At 40.6% G+C, this 21,313-nt stretch overlaps 1 protein-coding gene across 1 annotated transcript in view; it reads right to left on the bottom strand.

Annotated features, from left to right (window-relative positions):
- Positions 1-1,542: 1,542 nt before the first annotated feature.
- PTDSS2 (phosphatidylserine synthase 2) overlaps positions 1,543-21,313 on the bottom strand; it is a 41,172-nt gene continuing 21,401 nt past the window's right edge. The window contains exons 4-12 of the mRNA XM_009703519.1: positions 19,891-19,958; positions 16,810-16,944; positions 15,739-15,789; positions 13,028-13,141; positions 11,422-11,540; positions 10,578-10,692; positions 8,212-8,357; positions 2,861-3,046; positions 1,543-2,039 (exon numbers count right to left, since the gene is read on the bottom strand). Of these exons, the coding sequence (XP_009701821.1) occupies positions 1,895-2,039; positions 2,861-3,046; positions 8,212-8,357; positions 10,578-10,692; positions 11,422-11,540; positions 13,028-13,141; positions 15,739-15,789; positions 16,810-16,944; positions 19,891-19,958 (1,079 nt within the window). The 3' untranslated portion in view covers positions 1,543-1,894. The remainder of the gene's footprint in view (positions 2,040-2,860; positions 3,047-8,211; positions 8,358-10,577; positions 10,693-11,421; positions 11,541-13,027; positions 13,142-15,738; positions 15,790-16,809; positions 16,945-19,890; positions 19,959-21,313) is intronic.

Here is a 21,313-nt window from a genome sequence, read left to right as displayed (position 1 = left end):
TGCTCAACTCAGCACTCTCTGCCTATTCACAAACTTGTCAGCATCTAGTTACACAGCCAGGCATTCTTCACTACCTCACAGCAGCAAAATACTACCACTTAAGAGCAGCCGCTGAGCAACTATCCACAGTACGTTGTACACACTCCAGAAAGAAGCCTGATGCTATCTCTTGTACTGGTCACCCTCCTCTGCATCTGCTAAGCAGCTGGGGCACCCCCCGCCCATAAACTCTGCCTCAGATGCAACCAAACTGCTCAATTAATTGAAGACTGCCTTACTGCTAAGTGCCCATTCTTTATGGGTGGAAAGTATTTGGGTCACTCTGTAAACATCGGAGAAATGCAGATTTTGGTTGTCATTCACGTACAAGACCAAAACGGAACAAAAATGCAGATGTTTGCTAGTCAGCAGCTCTGTGCAAGTCTCCTACCACTTAAAAAGTCTGGGGTAGCACTCTTGAAATTTTACTGGTGGCATTTATGTCATTTTCTTGAGGACAAACACTCCCCTGAAAAACACCCTTTAACAGCCAGATTAGATCACAATATTTAAAAAGTGATATGGTTATGGTTATGTCAGTGCCTTAGACACCAAGGCAAAGGCTTAGAGCAGAGGTTACAGAATTGATGCTTAGTGTAGCACTTACATTTTGGAATAATGACCTGGAAAAAAAAATGCAGCCTGGGTTTCCAATTTCTTTTCCTAGATGCTGAGTCACCAGCAAAAATGCTGTCCAGTTTAGCCTGCAGACCTCCACTGCTACACAGTGCTCAGAGAAGAATGATGCACTTTGCCTCGGTTTGTTCTTTTGGCAGGGTCGGCGGCACCTTAACAGCTATTTTGTGCGTGACTGCAGAGAACACCTTTTCCAGTTGGACTCGGGAGATTGCTCAGTCTGGAGTTGCCCTGGGAGGAACAGGGCAGCTCTGAAGGATGGCAGGACCTGACGTGCCCCGTACAGCAGACACCAAGAATGAAATCCTCTTGGTAAGCAGACTAAAAGAGCTGAAAATAAGGCAAATAACTTAAGATTGATGGAGTAACTCCCAGTTTTCTGCTTGTAACACATTTTACTCCACAAAGCAAAGGAAAGGCAGATTGACCTTTCTTATTTAACCTTCCCTTACATTTAAGAGATGACCAAGACTAAAAGAAAAACTAAAAAAAAAAAACAAAACAAAACAAAAAAACCCCAAGCTAAGGAGAAGTTGTCTGTCTCCCTAGAGCTGTGCTACAACATAAAACTATTGTAGGCTATTCCAGGATGCCGAAAGTCAGTTTAGAGAAAGGCAATAACCCCCGCACTACAGGGGCTGTAACAGTAGTGTACTGTATTACATTCTGTGCAAGTTACGCAACTTGTTCACAAGTTTCAGTTTATCTACGTTATCTCGCAGCAGTTCTGTTAATTGGTGGCTGAACACTTTACACAATCTTACTCCACAGTTCAAGTAGGAAAAAAAAAATAAAATAATTTCCTGTGTCTGGTACCTGTACACTCCAAAACAAGTGCTCCTAATGCCCAAACATCAAAAAATCGAGATCTCACAGTTTACTGGAAATAGATTAGCTAAATTCCCTTTGCGCTTTGTTTTAAAGCCCCTTGTCTCCAAACCTTGTTTTCATGGAAGACACACAACATACCCAAATGAAGATCCCATCTCGTTGTAATGGTGTTGGTTCTGACTTCCCTCTAACACAGACTTTCTCCGACTCTGACTAGGTGTGCACGAGGAGAAAGGGTGTGTACGTCAAAGTGACATCTTTTCCCCGAGAGGATTTTCACACTTTGGAAAGCTAACAAAGAAAATTACAAGTTAGGTAGGATAAGGTTGAAACTGTCCACCAGGCCAACTTGAGCATTACGAGTTCCTTTTCCCCCTTTGCCTGTTGCTCAAAGTTTCCTCTCCCTTAGTTTGTTCCCATTTTGTTCATCCAGTATTGATGAGTGTCCATCACCATTGCTCAAGCATTTGTCCTTTTCATATTTGTGCTCTTGCTTCTGTCGCCTTATCTCCTTATATCGCAAAGTGATGTCACTAAAAAGAAAAACACACAGATGTGAACCAGTGATGTGAATAAATAATTTCAACATACAATAAAAACAATAAGGCAAGTCTGTTCTCGATGCAAGTGCCCTTGGGATAACTTAACCCACTTAAGTCTTTTGGCTGTAAATTTCTAAAATTGCTGATGGCATTGATTCACTTGAAATTTGTGTTTCTTGCTAGTAGTCTGGCTGTTATCACCTCTTTCAGAAGCATAACACAACAACAGGCTCAACAAGAGCAACTGCTGCTGTTGTACTGGGCCTCCTCTATCGACTACTGTAATCCTTTCAGCCTTGTGCAGCTGCTTTTCATTTGCTCGCACAGAGTGGCATCCAAACCAAACACGTTTAACTGCTCGCTTGTTGCGGACACTGTGACAGCACAGACAACTGCAACACAGCAGACTCTTCTTCCACCGAAGCTGTAAAACATCTTAGTCTTGTCTAACTTGGAGCACAGGAAAAACAAATCACTGATCTTCTTCTGCCATCTTCACTCATCCAGGAAGACAAGATGCAGTCAGGGACTTGACTGTTCATCTGCTTCTACAGCAACACTAGCACAAGTAGCCTCACAAAGACCAAAGCCACCAAAGGCTTGCTCCAGAAAGAAAACTGCCAGGATCATGCACAGAAAACTCCCTATTTAGTAATTCTTACACAAAACCACTGCAGCTCTCGCCATCCCAAAGAGTCGTAAAGGCTAATGACAGCACACATTTGAAGATGAGCCATTGAACGGATGCCCAGAACAACTTCCCCCCTAAGACCCAGGATAGGCCTGAATGTAGGACATCAAACACTGCTTACCGAATGAAGAAACGCCAGGCTGTCCAGGTGAGCACAAGTATAATCCCCAAGATCCAGCACTGGGTAATGTAGAAAGGAAGAGAAAGCGTCAGTGTGTAGGGATCATACTTCACGACAATCAGAAACTCCGTGGCAGTAATAGCAGCAACCAGCCACGCCTGCTGACCCAATTTCTTATGGAACTTCCTGCAAAATAAACATACAGATAAAACAAAGCTATTGCTGTAAAATTAAGGAGTCAGAGAAATATTCATAGAAAGACAGCTGGGGTAATAATTTCATTCAGCTTTGCATAATTCTAAAAGTCTGGTTTGGTTATGCATGTACTAAGGCTATGGAAGCTCTTGACTTTCATGTTGTTGTTACTTAAGTTTCCTCTCAGAGGCTCTGAAAACACAAGAAAAGTTAAACTTCGTCATCATATGATGCAAGGAAGTATCCCCATTTTCAGGGTATTGGGAAATCCACCGAAAACAATTACCTGACCAGCTGGAGATCAGCTGAGGTTCAGGGCATGGGATGAAATAGGAGCTCTACTCCTAGATTTCCTCTGCAAACATCAAGTCACACTCCCGTAACCATATTTAATCCCTATATAATTGCATTCTGAAATTTCCTCTCTTCCCAAAAAGGTATTCAATGAGCTGTCACTAATGATCTCTGAACAGATTTTAAAAGAAGAAACCTTAATAACAAACAGGCAAGATATTGGAAGACACAAGGACGGAATTTCATTTCTAGCACAACACAACCTCGAGGCACATATGTGATTAATATTTAATCCCCAGGGTTTGTTTTTAAGCAGTACCATTGACAAGTCAATGAGAAGCTGCAGTGTTGTGTACAAGTCTAGTGAAGGACTCATCAATCAGTAATGCTAGAAATTAAATTGCAGCAGAATCAAGATATCTACTCAGAGGCTCTACTTGCAGAAGGAGAGATCGGAAATATATCGTCTTTTGGGTCACCTATTCCTGCATGGGAAATACATAAACCAAAAATACCTATAGGCTGCCTTTCAGGAAACCTCTTTACCCTCACCGGTAATAGCCTATTGCTAGAAACCTGGGAAAGCTGCTTGATCTAAACCAGTTAGGTCCCCCACTTCTTGACCTTGTCTGTTCATGTCCTTTCTAGAGTGGACATTTTTTGCAGCTTGACAGACCAGATGATTCATATGCCAATAATCCAGTGGGATACTGTTCGGGCAGCAAAACAAGCTCTTTTTTTATGCATTGGAGTGCACCGAAATCCTGCCCACCGCAGCACCACTGGTACATGCAGATGTGCTATCCAACAGCACAGGGTTAAGTACATCACTTCCCGCTTGATAGACTGATTTTTGTCCTTCCATCATCCATCTTCCAAATCTAAAATGGGATTTTATTCCCATTAGAGGAAAGAACTAAGAGAAAGCTACTAGAAGCTGTGTGTACTTTTTCCTTTTTTTTTTTTTTTTCCCCAAAAGGCATGATTTAATTAAATGTTTCCTGAAATCCAACTGATTTGAATCAAGGAAGACTGAACTTGAGAAAAGCAATACCCTCAACCACCATAATCACCAACTGGTTTATCAACAAGCACACAAATCTAACTTTTCTCAACAGCCTTTGGCTTGTATCTTTTACTTAAAAACCACACAAAGGAGCACTTTGGTGCACCTTCCTGTTAGCCCTAAACCTACTACCTTACCCAATTATTATGTCTCTGAAGATACCCAAGATAAATCATGCAAACAGAAGCACCACCAACTAAACTTAAAGGTGGCAGTTCTTTTTGCCTTCTATTATTCCTTATTCTGCCTTTGTTCTACATGTCTCTGCTTTAATCACGGGGAGCGTCTATTCTGCAGAGGGCCTTGCCCTCCGACTTAACCATAGTGTATCCCCAAGTACCTCTTCCTAACAGGTCCTTTTTTGTCCAACTGACTGTGTTATTCCATTCCTACCACAGCATAACATGTGCAATGAAACACATCCAGGAAGAATTCACTGTTAAGTTGCAGAACTACTGGGGCAGGCCAGAGGAGATGGTGTGCAAAGCGATATAATAAGCCTACAGAGGGCTGAGGAGAGAGGGGTGGAGATGTTAAGATGACCGCCGTAGTACTTGTAGGACATTGTGGCAATGGGAAATTCTAGTCTGGTCTGACTGCTGTGACGTACAGCCTCCTGTCTGACTTAGGAAATGCTGTGATACTTAGTAGGCACGTAAACTCTTTGGGCTGTATTTTCTTGATGGTTTTGCCATGCAGTGGGCAAAAGAAAAGTCACCTAACAAACCCCTGATTAGAATTTCCTTGGAGAATGGCTGCTCTGTTAATGCTTCCCTCTGCTAGCCAGAGAAACAAGCCTGCCTGACACCCTGCTACCTCCAGCTGGTATACTGCCCAGTTTGCCCACATCAGAATAGGCCCCAAGCATCTCCAACAGCGCTGGGGCAGAGGGAGCTGCGACTACACATTTGCTCCCAGTTTCTCTTCCCCTTTTCTCATCAGATGCCAGCAGCTTCTGGGGAGAGCAGCGTTCCCTCAGCAGGCGTTTTCCTATTGCTCAGACGCATCTGCTCCACTGCGTCCCCTTGGATTCTCAGTATCTGTGAAGGGATCTAAGCATGGAAAGCAAACAGAGCTTCTCTTCCCTCTCCTGAATCCAGGGGAATCATTGCAAGTCAAGCACACAAACCACATATTTAAGAAACTATGAGGCCCAAGAGTCATATTTGACACCAATGCGTAAGTTCAAACTACGCAAAATCATCCAAATACACTGGGAAAAAGAAGATGCAGTAAATCGAGTGTAGGTTATTGCTGATGCAGATGGGATGAGTGCATTCCATTTAAAAAAAGTATCCTGTCTAGACCAACTCAGATGAAAGGACTTCAGAAACTGCTCCAGGTGCTTCATCTGGCATGACAGATTATATGGACAGAAACTAGCCTTAACACATGGATAGAGAGGAAAAAACGAAACAGCAAATCTCTCGCTATGAACTCGAGCCGTTCAGATGACTAGGTCAGCTTTCTGCTTTGCTGATCTGCTTCCCCATTTGCCGTCATTTTCTTTCACTAGCTTATTGACTGCACACTGACAAAAGAATTAAAGGTATCCCCAACAAGAGAGCTGTGCAGACCCTAAAGCTGCCAAGGAAGAGAGTTGGTTTCCTGCCCTTCTACTCACAAAAGATTATAAAGAAAAGTCCTTTTTTCTTATTTTTTTTTATTTGATGAATGAGATTTACATTCATGGCCTCAATGCAAACTCCTTGGAAGTGACTTGAAGACTAGAAACCAGGAATACATTACAAAGTCAAATACTACAGTCTCTTGCATCAAGATATTTCTGATCAGGAACATTTCACACAGCCAGTCCTCAAGAACTCAGAGGCAGCATGTCAATCACAATAGGAGTGTGGTATGTAAGAGCTAGAGAAAAGTTTCAAGAATGACCCCTCTTCTTGGATTATGTCAATTCTAGATACTTTATATTGTCCCCATGCTCGGATCAAGTTCCTGCAAGCAAAGCCCTAGAATTGTTTGTAGATATTAAATCCTGAATTAGAAAAAGAGAGTCTTCATATTTGAACTTCACCACTTTCTAGACTAAACATTGCAAGGTTAGCTGAAGAGATCCAATCAGTTTACCTCAGACAATCCTGTCACTACCAGACAAGGGAATAAAGCCATGTTTCTGTCAAGGAAGGTCAATGGAATATTCCAACCTTTGTCCATTAAGAAATTGAGTGAGTTTCCAAAAGGAAAAGGTCAGGAAGGTTTCTCATGTGCTGTTAAGCTGGGAGCCTCTGGTACAGCCTGCTCTTCCCCAGCAGCGTCTCCCTACAACACAACAGGAAGAATCCAAAACGGTTCCTTGGTTAAAAATGATGCGCAAGCAAAGATATATCCAGATAAGTTGGTAAAATGGGGGTCGATTATTTCTGTTTGGATGACCTGAAATGCATGAAGGAATCCAAGTCCAGTTGCAAAAGCCTTCACAGAGAAGGTATCAGGTAAGACCGTATGCTAGGTTCTGCCATTTTGCATGAACAATCTGATGAGGTCAGCTCTGTGGTGCCTCAAGCAGAGCCATGAACCTCAGAAGTGTGGGGGGGTAGTCACCTTACCCGCTAAGAGAAACAGAACAGTAGGTGGTGGTGGCAATGATGAAGACATGCAGTTTGGGATGAGAGTCTCCGCTTGTTGGGTGAACCGCTCCAGCTCATTGAAAGAATGGCAACAAACTGAATCAGCAATGAGGCACCGGTGACTGATGATTCTCCTAAATTTCAATGTTGCGCCATGTGGTTGAACGGAGGGCAAAGGAGTTTTTCCAACCCACACATCAGGACCAGAAGATTGTGAATGGTGCTAAGGAGAGGAGCTCACCAGTGAGAGGCAGAGACCTCTTCTTACCTTTGAGTTGGAGGCACGTCCCAAACCAGTAGGTCCGACACCAAAGGCAGAGGCAGCCTGCCACTGCTGAATGTCCTGAAATCCGACTAAGCAATGTGGGTTGACCCTTCTTCCCAGTTCAAGTCAAAGCCTTGCAAGGGAAACTGATCTTCATAGAATGTTGGAACCCTAAATTCTGAACACAGACACTTTTTGCGTTGGTCAGCGACAGACAATGAACATCCCTTGAAGCCAGATGTTGTCTTAGACCTAAGATGTGGGCTCAGGCAATTTGTAACATTACTGCTAAAACTTAAAAGAAAATGTGACTTTGACAACAAAGCTTTCTCAGGTCTTACATGGTCTGCAGAAACAAAAGCAGCAAGGACAAATATGATGCTTAAGTAGGAACAGTCTGAAAGTACATGCATTGTTGTGTATGGGTGCACTTCGCCTTTAATACACTTTGCTATAAAGGGTCCTCTGATCTGCAAGAGGATGCCACGAGAGCTCCAGAGGACCAGACACCAGCTGGAAGATAGCTCAAGAAAAGAAGTGGCTTTATTTTTTTAGTTTGGGCCCTGTTGTCCTTAGAAGGTACATCTAAGGACTGTAGTTCCTGGCTATCAATCTGAAAGTGGAGTTCAGTACTCCTCTGCCCACAAGCCAGTGGCACTCCAGCTAATTTACGCATTACATTCTCAAGAGCGATCATTTATTAAAAACTGAGGTTAAAAACAGCACACATAGAATGCCCTTAACAACAGCTGTTCTCTAACCAGATGTAGCAAGAATTTTACCTCCAAAACAAAAGAGCACAAAGCAGATGCTTTGGGATTAGGTCTTTTTGTCCCTGACAAGCTGAACTATTGCCCCGAGATGGATGCTAACAAGCTGGAGAAAATTCAAAACAAAGCCAAGTGAAGCTTGACATGGTATATACACAAGAGGACTGGCTTACGGGTCGTCCATGAAGTCGTAGATCTCCCTCATAGCCACACCTCCCACATTGACAAAAAAGACAAGTCGTAACAGGACCAAGTAGTGTTCTGGTGGCATCCAAAGGACAAACTTCAAGTAAAATGTGTTCAGCTCTGCCAATAAAAACTGAGAGAAAGGACATTTTAATTACATTCAGAAGACTTCACTGAATGAAGCCTGGAATCTCCCTCTCTCCCTGCATGACTCCCCCCACCATCTCTCTAACTCCACAAAGTCCTACTCAGTATTACTGAGCACACCATCATCAGTTGCAATAATGACCAAGAACAGCTGAGTTTTTAAAAATTTTCTGTGTGTTGGAAGAGCTATTAAAAAAAACACACAACAGAAACCTGGACAAGCACTGCCCCTAATTTTGAACGAGTTTATCAGGAGTTTGAAGTTCCTGCAGGACTACTGATAACAAATCCTAAACGCAACTTGTCCTTTCACTATCACTTAAAATCTGACTGAGGGAACCCCAAAATAACAAGAGGCATAAGCAGTACATCCTGGGTTTTTTTGTTTGGTTCATTCTTTTACCCAGTTACACAAACGCCACTGCCTAAAGCCAACTTAGGAGAACCAGTTATACATTTATAGCAAAATGTTCTCAAGTGAGCTGCCCTGGCAATGTGATTAAGTGAGCAAGTAGACACAAGTTTCTCCCTTCAAAAGAAATGATAACAAATGGCATTAAGCATTGTTTAATCCAAAAGAGTGAGCCAACACCTGAAGCTGCTTATAAACTGTCAGCCGAAGCTAGGCTTTGCTAAAAGAAACATTACTATGCCAGAGACTAATATAAATTCAACGGAATCTCTCAGTTGCAAAATCTGCTCCAGCACCCAAAACCCAGTTTCTTCAGGGTGCAAGCCTGGGAGCATGCACGCAGCATCCATTTGGAGAAACATGTATTTTCTTTATACAGGCACGTTTATTTCTCCCATAAACTACAGGAACCTCAGCAAGTCTGTTGTGCTGTGTGAACTTGGCAAGTGTTTTATGTAGCGGAAATCAGGTGATGTGAACTTGTATTCAACTGACTGAGTTTGCAAACCGCCTGGCACTCATCGCTGGCACTGCTATGCGCTGCTTGCTTACTTACAAACGGCACATTGTTCCTGAAGCATACTCAGGTCTGCATTTTGACATCAGCATGAAATGCAATGTTATTATGAGAGAGAGAGAGGTGGTGGTGGCTTCCAAGCTGACCAATTTGTCCCACTCAGCAAACCATAATAGGGAACTTCACTGGACAGACCCCAAAATAAACCACCACCAGATTTCATATTCCAGATATTTCAAGATGCTTAAAGGTACGCTGTTCTAGCAACTGTTAAAAAATACAGAGAGTTTTATCCTGTACCATAGCAGTAATACAGAAACTGGTCAGTGCCCATTGTCTCTGGAACCACTACAAGTGGCACAAGGGTTGTTTTAGTTAAACTTCTCAGTTGCTGAGCTGAAGCAAGTTTGAGTTGCTCAGAACAGAGCCAAGTGACATCCTGTGGACAGCACAAAGGCTCAGGTCCCCCAGCTGACAAGAGGCATAAGTGGGGAAAAAAGCACTTAAACTGCCAGGTTCCATATCACTCCTTATCAGTGATGTGTGTGCGATACCTGTGACTGAAATAGAAGTTATGAATTCAAGATGATGCATTCCCATAATACAAATTCAGCCACTCAGATGGCTAGATGAAGGAGGCAGACTGTCAATTTGTTATGAATCCTGCAGAAGTCAACTTTCTCTTTTGACTGAATGGGGGAGCTAGTTTACCTGAACTGGTCAAGCTGGATACTGTTAACACCATCACATGCTATGTGTTCAGTGAAACATAAAAAAAGAAAAATCTAGGATAATTGAATTAATTATGTCTCCATAAAAATACTACCTGAGGCAAAACTGTGTGCCTCTGGAGCTGTGCTGCTCAGAGCTAACATAGAAGCCTGAGGCTTTGGTTACAGTCCTCTCCAGCTGTAATGCAATATGTATCTGCTTAAGACTGAGAGGAAAGATGGCATTTTCATCCAAAGCCAATGTTTTTGGTAGTACTCCTTACTTGCTGAATTATGTGTAGATCACAGTTTATATTGCTGACAATGCAATCAACATTGTTCAGCAAGCAAGAACAAATATTTATACAATGAATCTGTAAACTGTAGCAGAGACACGGAAATAGACACCTTTTCTGCAGGATTTGGAAGTGATCTCTTCCAGCCTAAACTAAAGAAACATCACCATGTCAGAGCTTCAGCCTAAGTTACCATTTGTGCAGTTGCTTGAGTGTTACAAAACATTGAATCAAACCACACAGAAGAGACAAGACAGAGAAGTTTCCTTACTACGAAAATTATGCCACAAACTGCTAGCCATCTGCGTAAGCTGGATGCTGGCTTCCACTCAAACTTGACCCAGCTATACGGGGTGAACTGGAAGACAATTCTCTTCATTTTACCTCTAAAAAAAAGCAGAATACATTATTGCAATTTTAAGAAACAGCACATGGGACATGTACTAACATTTCCATTTGAGACACCAATTCACATATGCAAAATGCCTCCGTTGACTCCATCAAAATTACTACTTAATGAGATTAACATTGAGTTAGAGAAGCCTGTTATTTGGACTATGATTTTAAACTTTAATATACTACAGGCATTGTAGTAAGCAGTTCCTCAGTTCTGCTTTGCTCAGCAAAGACACGCTACGGAAAAGGACAGTTCATTACTGGTACAAGACTACAAGGGATTTATTAAATTTTCAGTTTCAGCGTCCCAATTACTAAGAAGTTCTGATTACTAGGGAATGCATTATTGGCACAAGGACCAAACAGATCATTGCTGTGAATAAAAGAGTAAGATCCCAACTTGGATTCCCACATCTCCTTTAACAATTTCATTAAATAAGCTAATTTCCATAAGATGCCCTCGTTTCTAGTCGTCAGGCAATGCTCATGACAGACAGGTATATTTTCAACAATTTCATTCGCAAGTTAAATAAAACTCTCATAAACAAGCTTCCATGCAGTAATAAGTTACTAGATACTTGAGTCATCTAAACACACATGAATTCTTTAGTTCACGTTAACCCTAACAGAACAACCCTTCAACAACCAAGATCTTTAACATGGGTCCAAACTTTGCACTGTGCTACTACTTGTGGAGTTAACTTTCTACACCAACTTACTTGTATGTAGGAATGTTCCAAAGTCCTTGCCATTTGTATGTTTTCAAAGAAAGCCAAGACAGAGTCTTCATCCCACAGTAAATTCCTAATCCATTACATAAGATGACATCCATTATCCACTGAAAGGAGAAAACACAGTGATGCTGGAGAAGAAACACTGAAGCTTGTAAAATGGAAGATACTGTAGGTACACATACATGCAGACACTCTCAGCCAGAAGGATTCAACATTCCCAGAGAGGAGAGGTGCATGAACTGTCAGGGGGAAGAATCTCAGCTGCCTTAGCCTACTCAAATAAAGCAAAAGTGTTCTACAGATGGTGGCTATAGATTCTCTTTTGCTGTATTCATTCCGCTACAGAACAGACCTCTTCCTACTTACTATCAGCTCCACTCCACTCAGTTAACTGAGAACCTTAGAAACACACCAAAAAAAAAAAAATCCAAACATGTTCTTACGGGTTGGATTTTGCTATGCCAAATAACTCCACATACTCTTTAAGCTTTAGGCTGCCTCCTAAAGAAATGACTAAAAGAGACCCCAGGCTCAAGATGTGAAATTAAACAAGTGATTTCTCCTCATGCTCTGTCTTATTGCCAAGCGTTAATTCTGGAGATGGAGCTCTTGAGCTGAAAAAAACCTGGCTGTCCTCTGCATTCAAAGAAGCAGAACACAGAGTGTTAATTTCATAAGAAGTTTTTTTTGAAGGAAAAATAGCTTTGCTTGATGTCTTTATACATAATGCATTTACTTTTATAAAGACAACCACATAGCAAATCATTACAAGCTTGGGAAAGAGCTTGTATTGTAAGAATAAAAACAAGCCAAAATAAGAGCCGTAGCTGTGTGCCCTGAACGTAGATAATTTTGATCACTCTGGTAACCAATTTACATTTCATAGGAAAATAATTTTTTTTTTAAAAAAAAAAAGTATCACTTTAAGCTATAGAGCTTGTTTTTTCCACAGAGAAACTAGATCACAGCAGTCCCTCTGGCTTGAAAAAATACACACAAGCAGCATTTTAGGACAAGAACAGTTACAGACTACCACGTACAAAGACCATACAGCTTTCCAGTGAGGTCACATGTTTATCTCTTAAAACTTTTTTATAAACCACACCAGAAATTCTAACACAGTAATATTTACTGTTTTCAGAAAACAGTCACGATAGGTTTGCACACAAGGAAGAGCTGGACACAAACTGCACTTAGTCTGTGGGGGTTTTTTTAACAGGCAAGAAAAATTACCATCTGAAACTTTATACACAAATTTTTACCTTTCTCTTAATTTCAGATTTTATGGTCTGTATCAAATATTTGAAAATGTTCAGGTAAAGCTTTAGATTCTTTCTCTGGTGTGAAATGAACCAAAATAAATATTTAACCATGTGCAATAGTTCGAAAACCCACAAAATTATACAAACAGAGACAAACATATTACAAACTCAACATGGAGAAGCACCACTGCTCCTGAGCTGCAGCAGTCATATATCCATCCTTGGCCCCATGCACACCATATAATTTAGTTCTCACCACTTCCTACCCCCTCCCTTTGAAATACATACTTCCATTTAGACAAATATATCATGATCTATGCAGTACATACATGATCCCACCAACATTCACTGAAGTTTGGAAGCTGGTGTTCCAGACTGTACTCCAGAAACTCAAACATTACACTGATGATCATACACATCCACCAGTCTCGAATCATCAATGTCTGCATAAAGGGAGAAAAGTCTTTCAAATATCCACAATAGTTGCACAACATACTAAAAACCATTACAAAAATGAATACTTGCACACCAGACTGAGTAGAACCAGATGCCACTTACACTAAGGCCCTTTAGAAATCTAAATAAAGGAGAAGTCCATAAATACTGTAGAGACACCGCTCAGATTTAGTTTTGCAACAGTGTATGAAAAACTATTACCTTTTTTTCCTAATTTCAAAACTTCTGGACTCAGAACACACTCATGGTGTGCTTTGTTTACCAGTTATTTCTACAGTGGAATATCTCATCTCCAGTATCCAGAAAAGGATCAGGAAACTCACAATAATCTTAATTTTTATGATGTGATAGCTGAGTGAAGCCAAATGCTCACAGACCTCTAAACTTATCAAGTATGCAGCACAACAGACAAGAAAGGCACTGAAGAGTATAGGTGACGGCATTAGTATCATTACATGAAAGAACAAAGGCAGGTAAGATAGGATTCAGTAGGAAGGAAATTAGTTAAATGAATGAAATTACTGGCTGCTTTGCCACCACAGGTAGCATCATTCTAATGCTGCTCAAAAAAGGCTTTTCGGAGCCTCCTTAATGCAAACTTTAAAAAAGCCACCTGCACTAAATCTCAGCCCTGACTGTGCTGGGACACCTGAGTCTACTTTATACCAGCTAGCAGCTTGTCAAGGTGAGCAATAAAGAGCAGCATCTTCTTCCACATTCAGCAGAAGCATTCAGCTGAGCTGCAGTCCTAGAACATACATATCCTCTCAGCCTACTGTCAAAACAAGAGAAGAGATTTGTGGTAACACTTTATTTCATGTTTGTAAGTGGGTAAGAGCAGAGAGTCTGTGCATCTGGTCTGCTGTATCCTCAGCAGGGCGCCTAGATGGAAGGTGGCAACCCCAAATGCACTAATACTGATTCTGCAAAAGTAAATGTAGCTTAGCCTTGACTGCCTCAACCAGAAGATGGAAAAATATATGAGGTGCATTATCACTTGTTTGTCTGACAACATGTGACCTAAATGACTTCAAAGAAAACAGGGAGGCCCACAGTAATTTCTGATGAACGAGGCGCATTTATTCTTGATATTGCCATTCTGGCGCTTTGAGATATAGCTTAAGTCTGCTACTCGAACCAGACAAAAAAACAAGAGGAGGAAAAACCCAAACACAGGCTCATCTGTTTACAAAGCCAACACACTCAGCTTCCAGCTTTTTATAGAAAAATATGTTAACTGACAAATAAGAAATATAGCAGACAGTTTCCTTCATGCTTAGCAGCACAGAAACAAACACGTCGTGGAGTATGCTGGGCTCTTCAAACCAGACTGCAGGGTGACAGGCTGACGTATGATCTCAACCATTTCTGCAGGAACTGTCTCTTTAATAAAAACCAGGCTTCTTCCAGACCAAGACAGATAATAGCTTGATTGAGTAGACCAGCATATTGAATTCTATCCCATTCTAGTTCCTCAGGAATGTGTTACTACTCACCTCATGTCTTGTTACCAGGCTCTCACTTTTTAGGCATTTGTTCCTCAGTATGACATTATTTGTAAAAATAAATACAGAACGTAGCTGAAATGCTGTTTTGATATTTAAGTTTCTAATGTAATTCTCTTGGATGAAGAAGATCCAAGTTTCTCCAAATTTACAATTCTGTATACTATAGAGCAAGTCACCAACAAGTTGATCTGAAGCCAAAGTCCCCCCATGCCTAGCATACTCATCTTTTGATTATGGAGGGGGGGGGAAAAAAAAAAAAAAAAAAGACCAAACCAAAACACTCATAGGAATACATCTGCAGTTTTGAAATGGAAAAACAATACAACAGTGGTAGCTTATTTTTAAAATGGCCTGAGCTTTTTCAGTTTATTATTTGCGGTGGTCTTGTAGGTTAAAAAAACCAAACAAGGTCTGCAGGGAAAAATAAAGTTAGCTATTAAGTTTGCTCAGGTTAAAAAAAAAAAGCCAATATTTAGACCACAGTATTCAGCAAAACGTGTTGAATGTGTTCTGCCAGAGACAAGCACAACTGGAATTCCTTCCATAGTTGGTTGATATTGACTAAAAAGTAACAAGATTTAAACAACTATCAATTTAATTATTTAAAAATCCCAATTTGGAAGCCACTGGGAAAGGCCTGCCTTATAACAGTAATAGTAGATCATCATGCATCTGTGTTTGGGTAACAGCAGACTTTCACTGCCTTCTCTGAAGGCCGTCTTCCCCATACTCTACATTCAAAGGTCATTCAAGCATTTATCTTACTACAGGAGCAAAGGTTTTTACTTTTATTGATCTGACCTCAGAATGAATTATGGTGGAGGAGGGAGCTCATCAATGTAATGTTACTTTGGAAAGAAATGAGGTGATGTAACACAGTCAGGAGGAAAAAAAAAAAAACAACAAAACAAAACACAAACCAAAAGCCTTCCCTGTATTACAAACACTTAGTCTAGTTCACAGATGACTGCCTAATATAATTGATCAGAAAGACCGGCATCACTAAAACAGAAGCAGTGAAGCTTTAAAAATAGAATAGTACTGTAACAGAAATGTAACAGAAGACCCATTCTTACTTTCAGGTACCAGCCAAAAAAGTGAGCAGGAACAAATCCATCCAGTTTGTCCTATAAACCAAGAAGAGAGTGTAGGTCACTTTTCACTACAAACAATAACCTACTCTTAAGGCTAATTTTTTCCCCAAGAAAAACGCAGCAATAAACTTCAGTTGTTTCACATATAAATACTAGATGAAGTTTATGAGTTTCTTTGTTCTCAAGTACAGTGAACAAACAAGCTATCTTCAAAGCAAAGTCAACAACAAATTTTAAGGGGCAGAAACTGGAATTAGGATTGTATTGATAAAGCAGAGACTACCTTTTTAATACTAAATGTCACCTTCCTTGGGGACAGAAACAGAACATGCATTTCTTCATCAGATCCCCAGTCTTGTATCTAGCAGAGCTTCTTAAATCTTATCAGTCCTGCAACCATAAATCCTTGGGCAAAGAGTGCCTTTCTTCCTCCTCGTTTTGGTACAAGACTAGAAAAGGACAGCTGTAATTGCTCTCAGTTATTCCAGTTCCTGATGCACTGAAGGCTTATAGGGTAGACCCAAAGGATTCAGTGCTCCTCCCTACACAAGCACTTACAGCTTCAGGCAATAAGGGAGTTGTAAATAATCATAATTCCTTTGCCTTTGAATTTCAAGTCTTCTGTTTGCCAGTGAGAAACAATAACCTGACAGTTTCTGGTATCTGGAAAAGTGCAACATACAGGTTGCTTGGCAACATGCAACTTTGGAACTTTGTGCCTCAAGGTGACTGTGAGTAGGAGATTCTTTAAGCACACAAATAAATCCAAACTCCTAGGGGAAAAGGTTCACATCAATAATCTGAGAAACAAGAGTTATTAAACTGTTTACGCTCTCTCCTGGGCAATGTAATTAGGATACAAAGAGACACATCTCCATCTGATCGACAGGAAAGGTCAAGGGAAGAGAAATATAGAAGCTAAAGAGTCAGTCATGACCCATTTTCTGATTCAACACTCAAAGACTCACAACTGCACTTTGAAGAGTTCAATTAAGCAATCGTTTACCAAAAAATACTCAAACTCATTACCAAGTAACTTTATTTGTTTCTTACCCAGACGTTGTGAAATGGATCAGTTGCATTGCCAGGATCATAAATAAGGCAGTTGCCACCGTAGTCTCTTTCTGGCAAAGGAACACCTAAGTGTGGATCAATGTACTTCATAAACTGTCTGCCATCCTGTACAGTCTGCAAAAGGAACACAAACCACGTGTCTCCCTCTTAATAAGTATTAATGCCCAGAGAAGTACAAAGTTAATTAAGATCAACATCGTATCTTCAAATGGTGGAGTTTTTTCAAATCTGTTGTAGAACAATTCTTGAAATATATCCAGACCTCAAAGCATCACACAGCATATACACCTGACTTTGAGCCTCTGATGCTAAATATTAAAGAAAAAAAATGACTACAGAATGAACTTTGGACTTCTTAAAGATGAAAAATCAGAGATCCTTAACTGTTTCATAAGTGACTCCTCTATGCCTCCTGCCTCCCAAAAGCTTAGCACTCAAACTGGCACACAATTCATCCTTCCCACTGACTCTTTTGCCCTTCCTCTCTCCTCCTCAGGCTTGGCGAGGGTAAAGAAAAAGCAGCCAGTAACTCAGGAAAAGCTTGTTTAACGGTTGCATCTCCTGCGTTAGTGACCTTCTAGTTTCCTAGCATGGGAAAGATCCAGCAGCACTTCAAACACAGAGCTCGAGTGAAATCCCGCACGTGCAAACATCAGCAGATTGAGCACACTGACTAGGTGCACTGTTAGCAGGATTACTCGTGCATGTGTGCTCTGCTCACTTCAGCTACAGAAAGTCAAGAACTGCACTGCATTTCACAGCAGAAAAAAATTAGTGCAGCCTGTTGAATAAACAGTCATTTCAAAGAAGGTCTCACTTATCTGAAGCAGCATGGGTGATAAACTTGAAGCAAACAGCAAGGAAGAAATTATCAAAATATTAGTTATAAACAGTGACCAAATCTTGAACTAATTTACTAGTAACTTAGACACACATTTGCTGAATAAGTATTTCCCAATGAAACTGCTCACTGTTGTGGTCAATGTTTTACAACAGCAGAACCGTGACATCTATGACAGACTAGCAGACAGTAAAAGTAGGGCAAGGCCAAAATTAGTTAATAGTGATAATAATAAAATTATAGAATAAAATCACTATAGTCACATTAACTGTAAGACGAGTTTCAACTATGAGCAAGCCTGTATTTGCTTTTAAGGAAGTTTAGTCACTTAGAGACTCAGCATAATTTTAACCTAATTTAAATCTGTACAAAGTAATAATGTGTTTTTAGTAAAGAGCTGAGCAACAGCTAATGAGTGTCCTGAACCACTAAAAGGCTGGTAACATAACATACCGCCAGAGGAAAACAAAGCAATTCCAGGCTTTTCTATTAGAATTCTGAACTACAACAGTACTATCAAATAAAAATGAAGCATATCATTCAGTCTGACAGCAGCTAGTCAGGAGTATCATTTACAAGGATGCCTGGAAAAAAAACAGGATGACATGAAATAGAAACAACATAAGAATAAATTGGAACTGAGTAAGTATTCCTCAGTGGTGAGGAATAACAACAAAAAAGGCAAGACAGACCTGTTCATGCCTGTGCAAGCGCCAGAACTCCACTTCCTCCAAGCTGGACAGGCAGCCTGAAAGAAACCCTAATGAGACATCAGGGCCCTGCATAAGGATTTACTCTGAACTCCCAAGTTAGGCCAACGGGACAGGAACCGACATTGCTTTGTGTTTTGTGTTCTTAAGAGAGCTTGGCACTGAGTTTTGGGGAGGGTCCAGGAAAGCGAAGCAGAACAAGAAAAGCTGGAGCCAAAGGAAATTTTTGATTAGCTGGAAAGGGTTCGATCGATATTAAAAATTTGTTTGCAAAGCAAATGCCCTATTCCAACAGAAGACAGATGACAGATCCTGATACATTTGAATTCCAGCCCCACCTCTTCAAGGTCACTTGGCCTCCAGAGGCAAAACTTTTTTTTTTTTTTAAAAAAAACACAACATGTTCCTCATCCTTCCATCATCTAAAATTATTTTTTAAAGCTACCTGATCAGTATGTGATGGTATTTGCACAAGCCTTTTAAAATACAGAGCACCAAACGTTACTAAGAAGTCCGCAAGAAGGGCCTGTCTGAAAATGAGCAACTGGGGACTCTAATTGGAATTTCAGTCTGAAAAGTAGCCAGCTGTCTGACAGAACAGGACAGTTACCTCTCACAGTTTAACACCTCTACATTTGCTTTTGGTTTCAAATCGTCCTGTTGCCTGAGGAGATGACTGCAATAATTGGATTGAGTAACTGAGGAAAGGATGAGCGCCCTTCAAAATCTCGAGCTCTTTCTTGGGACTCAAACTTGATTTGCAGTGGTGGAAGTATACATATAGGAACACAATGGCTTTGTTAATAGCATCAGGTTTACTGCTCTTGTTTATTCCAAAATATTTTACTTCAACTGTTGCATTTCTGAGAAGTCATAGAATTGTAAAAGCCAGGGGAAAATTCTCAATTTACTGAAGGACAAGAATACGGTTAAAAATAATGTGCTTTATTTGGAAGTACCAATAGCATGTCTTTCTAGTAAAAGATCATCCTCAGTTTGCTGCAACTACACAAAGTTGTGTATGAAGTTTTGGTTTATTGCAAAAAACCCCAAACATTCAAAGCACCTATCATTCAAGGTAAAAAGTATTTCAAAAGCTTAAACAAGTTGAATTCACTCCACAATCTCTAGGATCTAAGAAACTAACAGCTGGTACGCAACTTCAGCAAGTCACGTTAAGTCCAGCAGTGCAGGGACTAAACATGTGAAGCACTGACTCCTGACCATTTGATCTAAACAAGAAACCTGACTTCTTATCAACTCATTTAAGAACACTTCACCGCTCTGTCTAACCTAGGCTGAGACTAACTGGAGGTTAGACAAGGTGAAATATTTTCACAATATTGCAATTTCTCCTCAACCTAGAAGTCTCACTAAATAGCACAATGATTCGATTTAAAAAAATTGAAAAGCATCTCCTGTAGTCAGCAAGAATCCTAAAGAATGCCACAAAGGATTTTATATTCACATTAAACTCGCACTTAATAACTAGAGGTCCAAGTTACTTACCTGAAAGAGTATAAAGATGAGGAAGAGCTCATACACAACGCTGACACACAGCCAAAACCTCCAGTAAGCTACAGAAACAGACAAACGGGATGTTAGCAAGCTTTCAAGCAAAACAGCAGTCAATTATTAATTTACCGTAACATAACTAAACATTTCAAGAAGAGATGCTCCCACCAAGAAATTATAAAGCCCAGCATTCAAGTAAAGCGTTCGCCATCCTTCCTAAAGAGTACAACCAGAAAGGCTCTGTAACTACCAGCCAGGCTGCTACGTAAATTTGCCAGAATTGCTCAGGCAATGACCTGGATCTGTGAGAATGGACCAGGATCCATAAGAACATTCAACTCCATGAACTAAATATTTAAGAATTAGAAGGGATGATATGTGTCACATGCAATGCTTTCTAGCAGTCCTTGGAAGACAACTATATCCTTCCTGAACTAATCTAATTTCTTTCTCCACCATCTCACATAACCTGAGCTGTCCAACCTTCGTCTTCCCAGCCCCATCATGGCTAACACGCTTTGCCAACTTCTGCCGACGTACTGGTAAAACAGACAAGACCGAGATCAGCAGGATGAACCACTGCTTTTACTCTTGTAAGCCCATCTTTTTCCCCTGAAGACAAGGTTGTTTCCTCAAGGGGCAGAAAGCATTTCAAAATACCACGGATAATTGCACTTTTACTAGGAATTAAAAAAAAAAAGTACCAAAGGTTTAGCAGGTGCTAGATGCAAGACCTATGAGATCATCTGAAACTCTTCATAAGAGAAATAGCATGCAAAACTCAGCTGCTTCAGAGTCTGCCATTGTTTTTCACCCTCCCAAGATGTGAGATTACAGATCTTCTCACACTGAAGCAACACCTGAATCTAAAGAGTACACACATTAAAGTATTTGTACACTTCCAGCTCCATCATTGTCACCTCAGTTCTTCTGAAAGACTCAGTCCTCAGGTAATAGGCTCTCTGACTGTCCTGGAGACAAGCTTGTGGTCCATGGGCTGCATTCATGCCCCTAATTCATCCCACTCCACCCAGAGACAGGTTTGGCCTCCATTCCATAAAGGGATTTCTGGGCTCTGAAATCTCATCCAGCGTTTTTGTTAACTCCTATATGAGAGGAAGCAGGTTAATGCAGAGCAAGTATGTGTACAGAGTGCTCCAGCATTTCTTCCTAACCACATCCAAAAATTTACACAAGGTAATTCAGCAAAACTCGACTCACTCCAAGTGGATATTTAAATCTCTCAGTCACGTCACATGCTAATCACTCTGGAATGACTGTAATAGACTTTCCTTCAGGTGTTTCCTGTTTACACTTATAAAACAGAGCTCTCCTTCCACGGTTACATCTAGGTGATAGTTAGACTTGGATTGGGGCAAAGAGGAATCAAGACAGTTGTTCGTATGGTTGAACGGAG

The sequence above is a fragment of the Cariama cristata genome, unplaced genomic scaffold (genome assembly GCF_000690535.1).
Source record: "Cariama cristata isolate BGI_N322 unplaced genomic scaffold, ASM69053v1 scaffold20057, whole genome shotgun sequence".
Lineage (NCBI taxonomy): Eukaryota > Metazoa > Chordata > Aves > Cariamiformes > Cariamidae > Cariama > Cariama cristata.
This window is presented reverse-complemented; position numbering and strand designations above follow the sequence as displayed.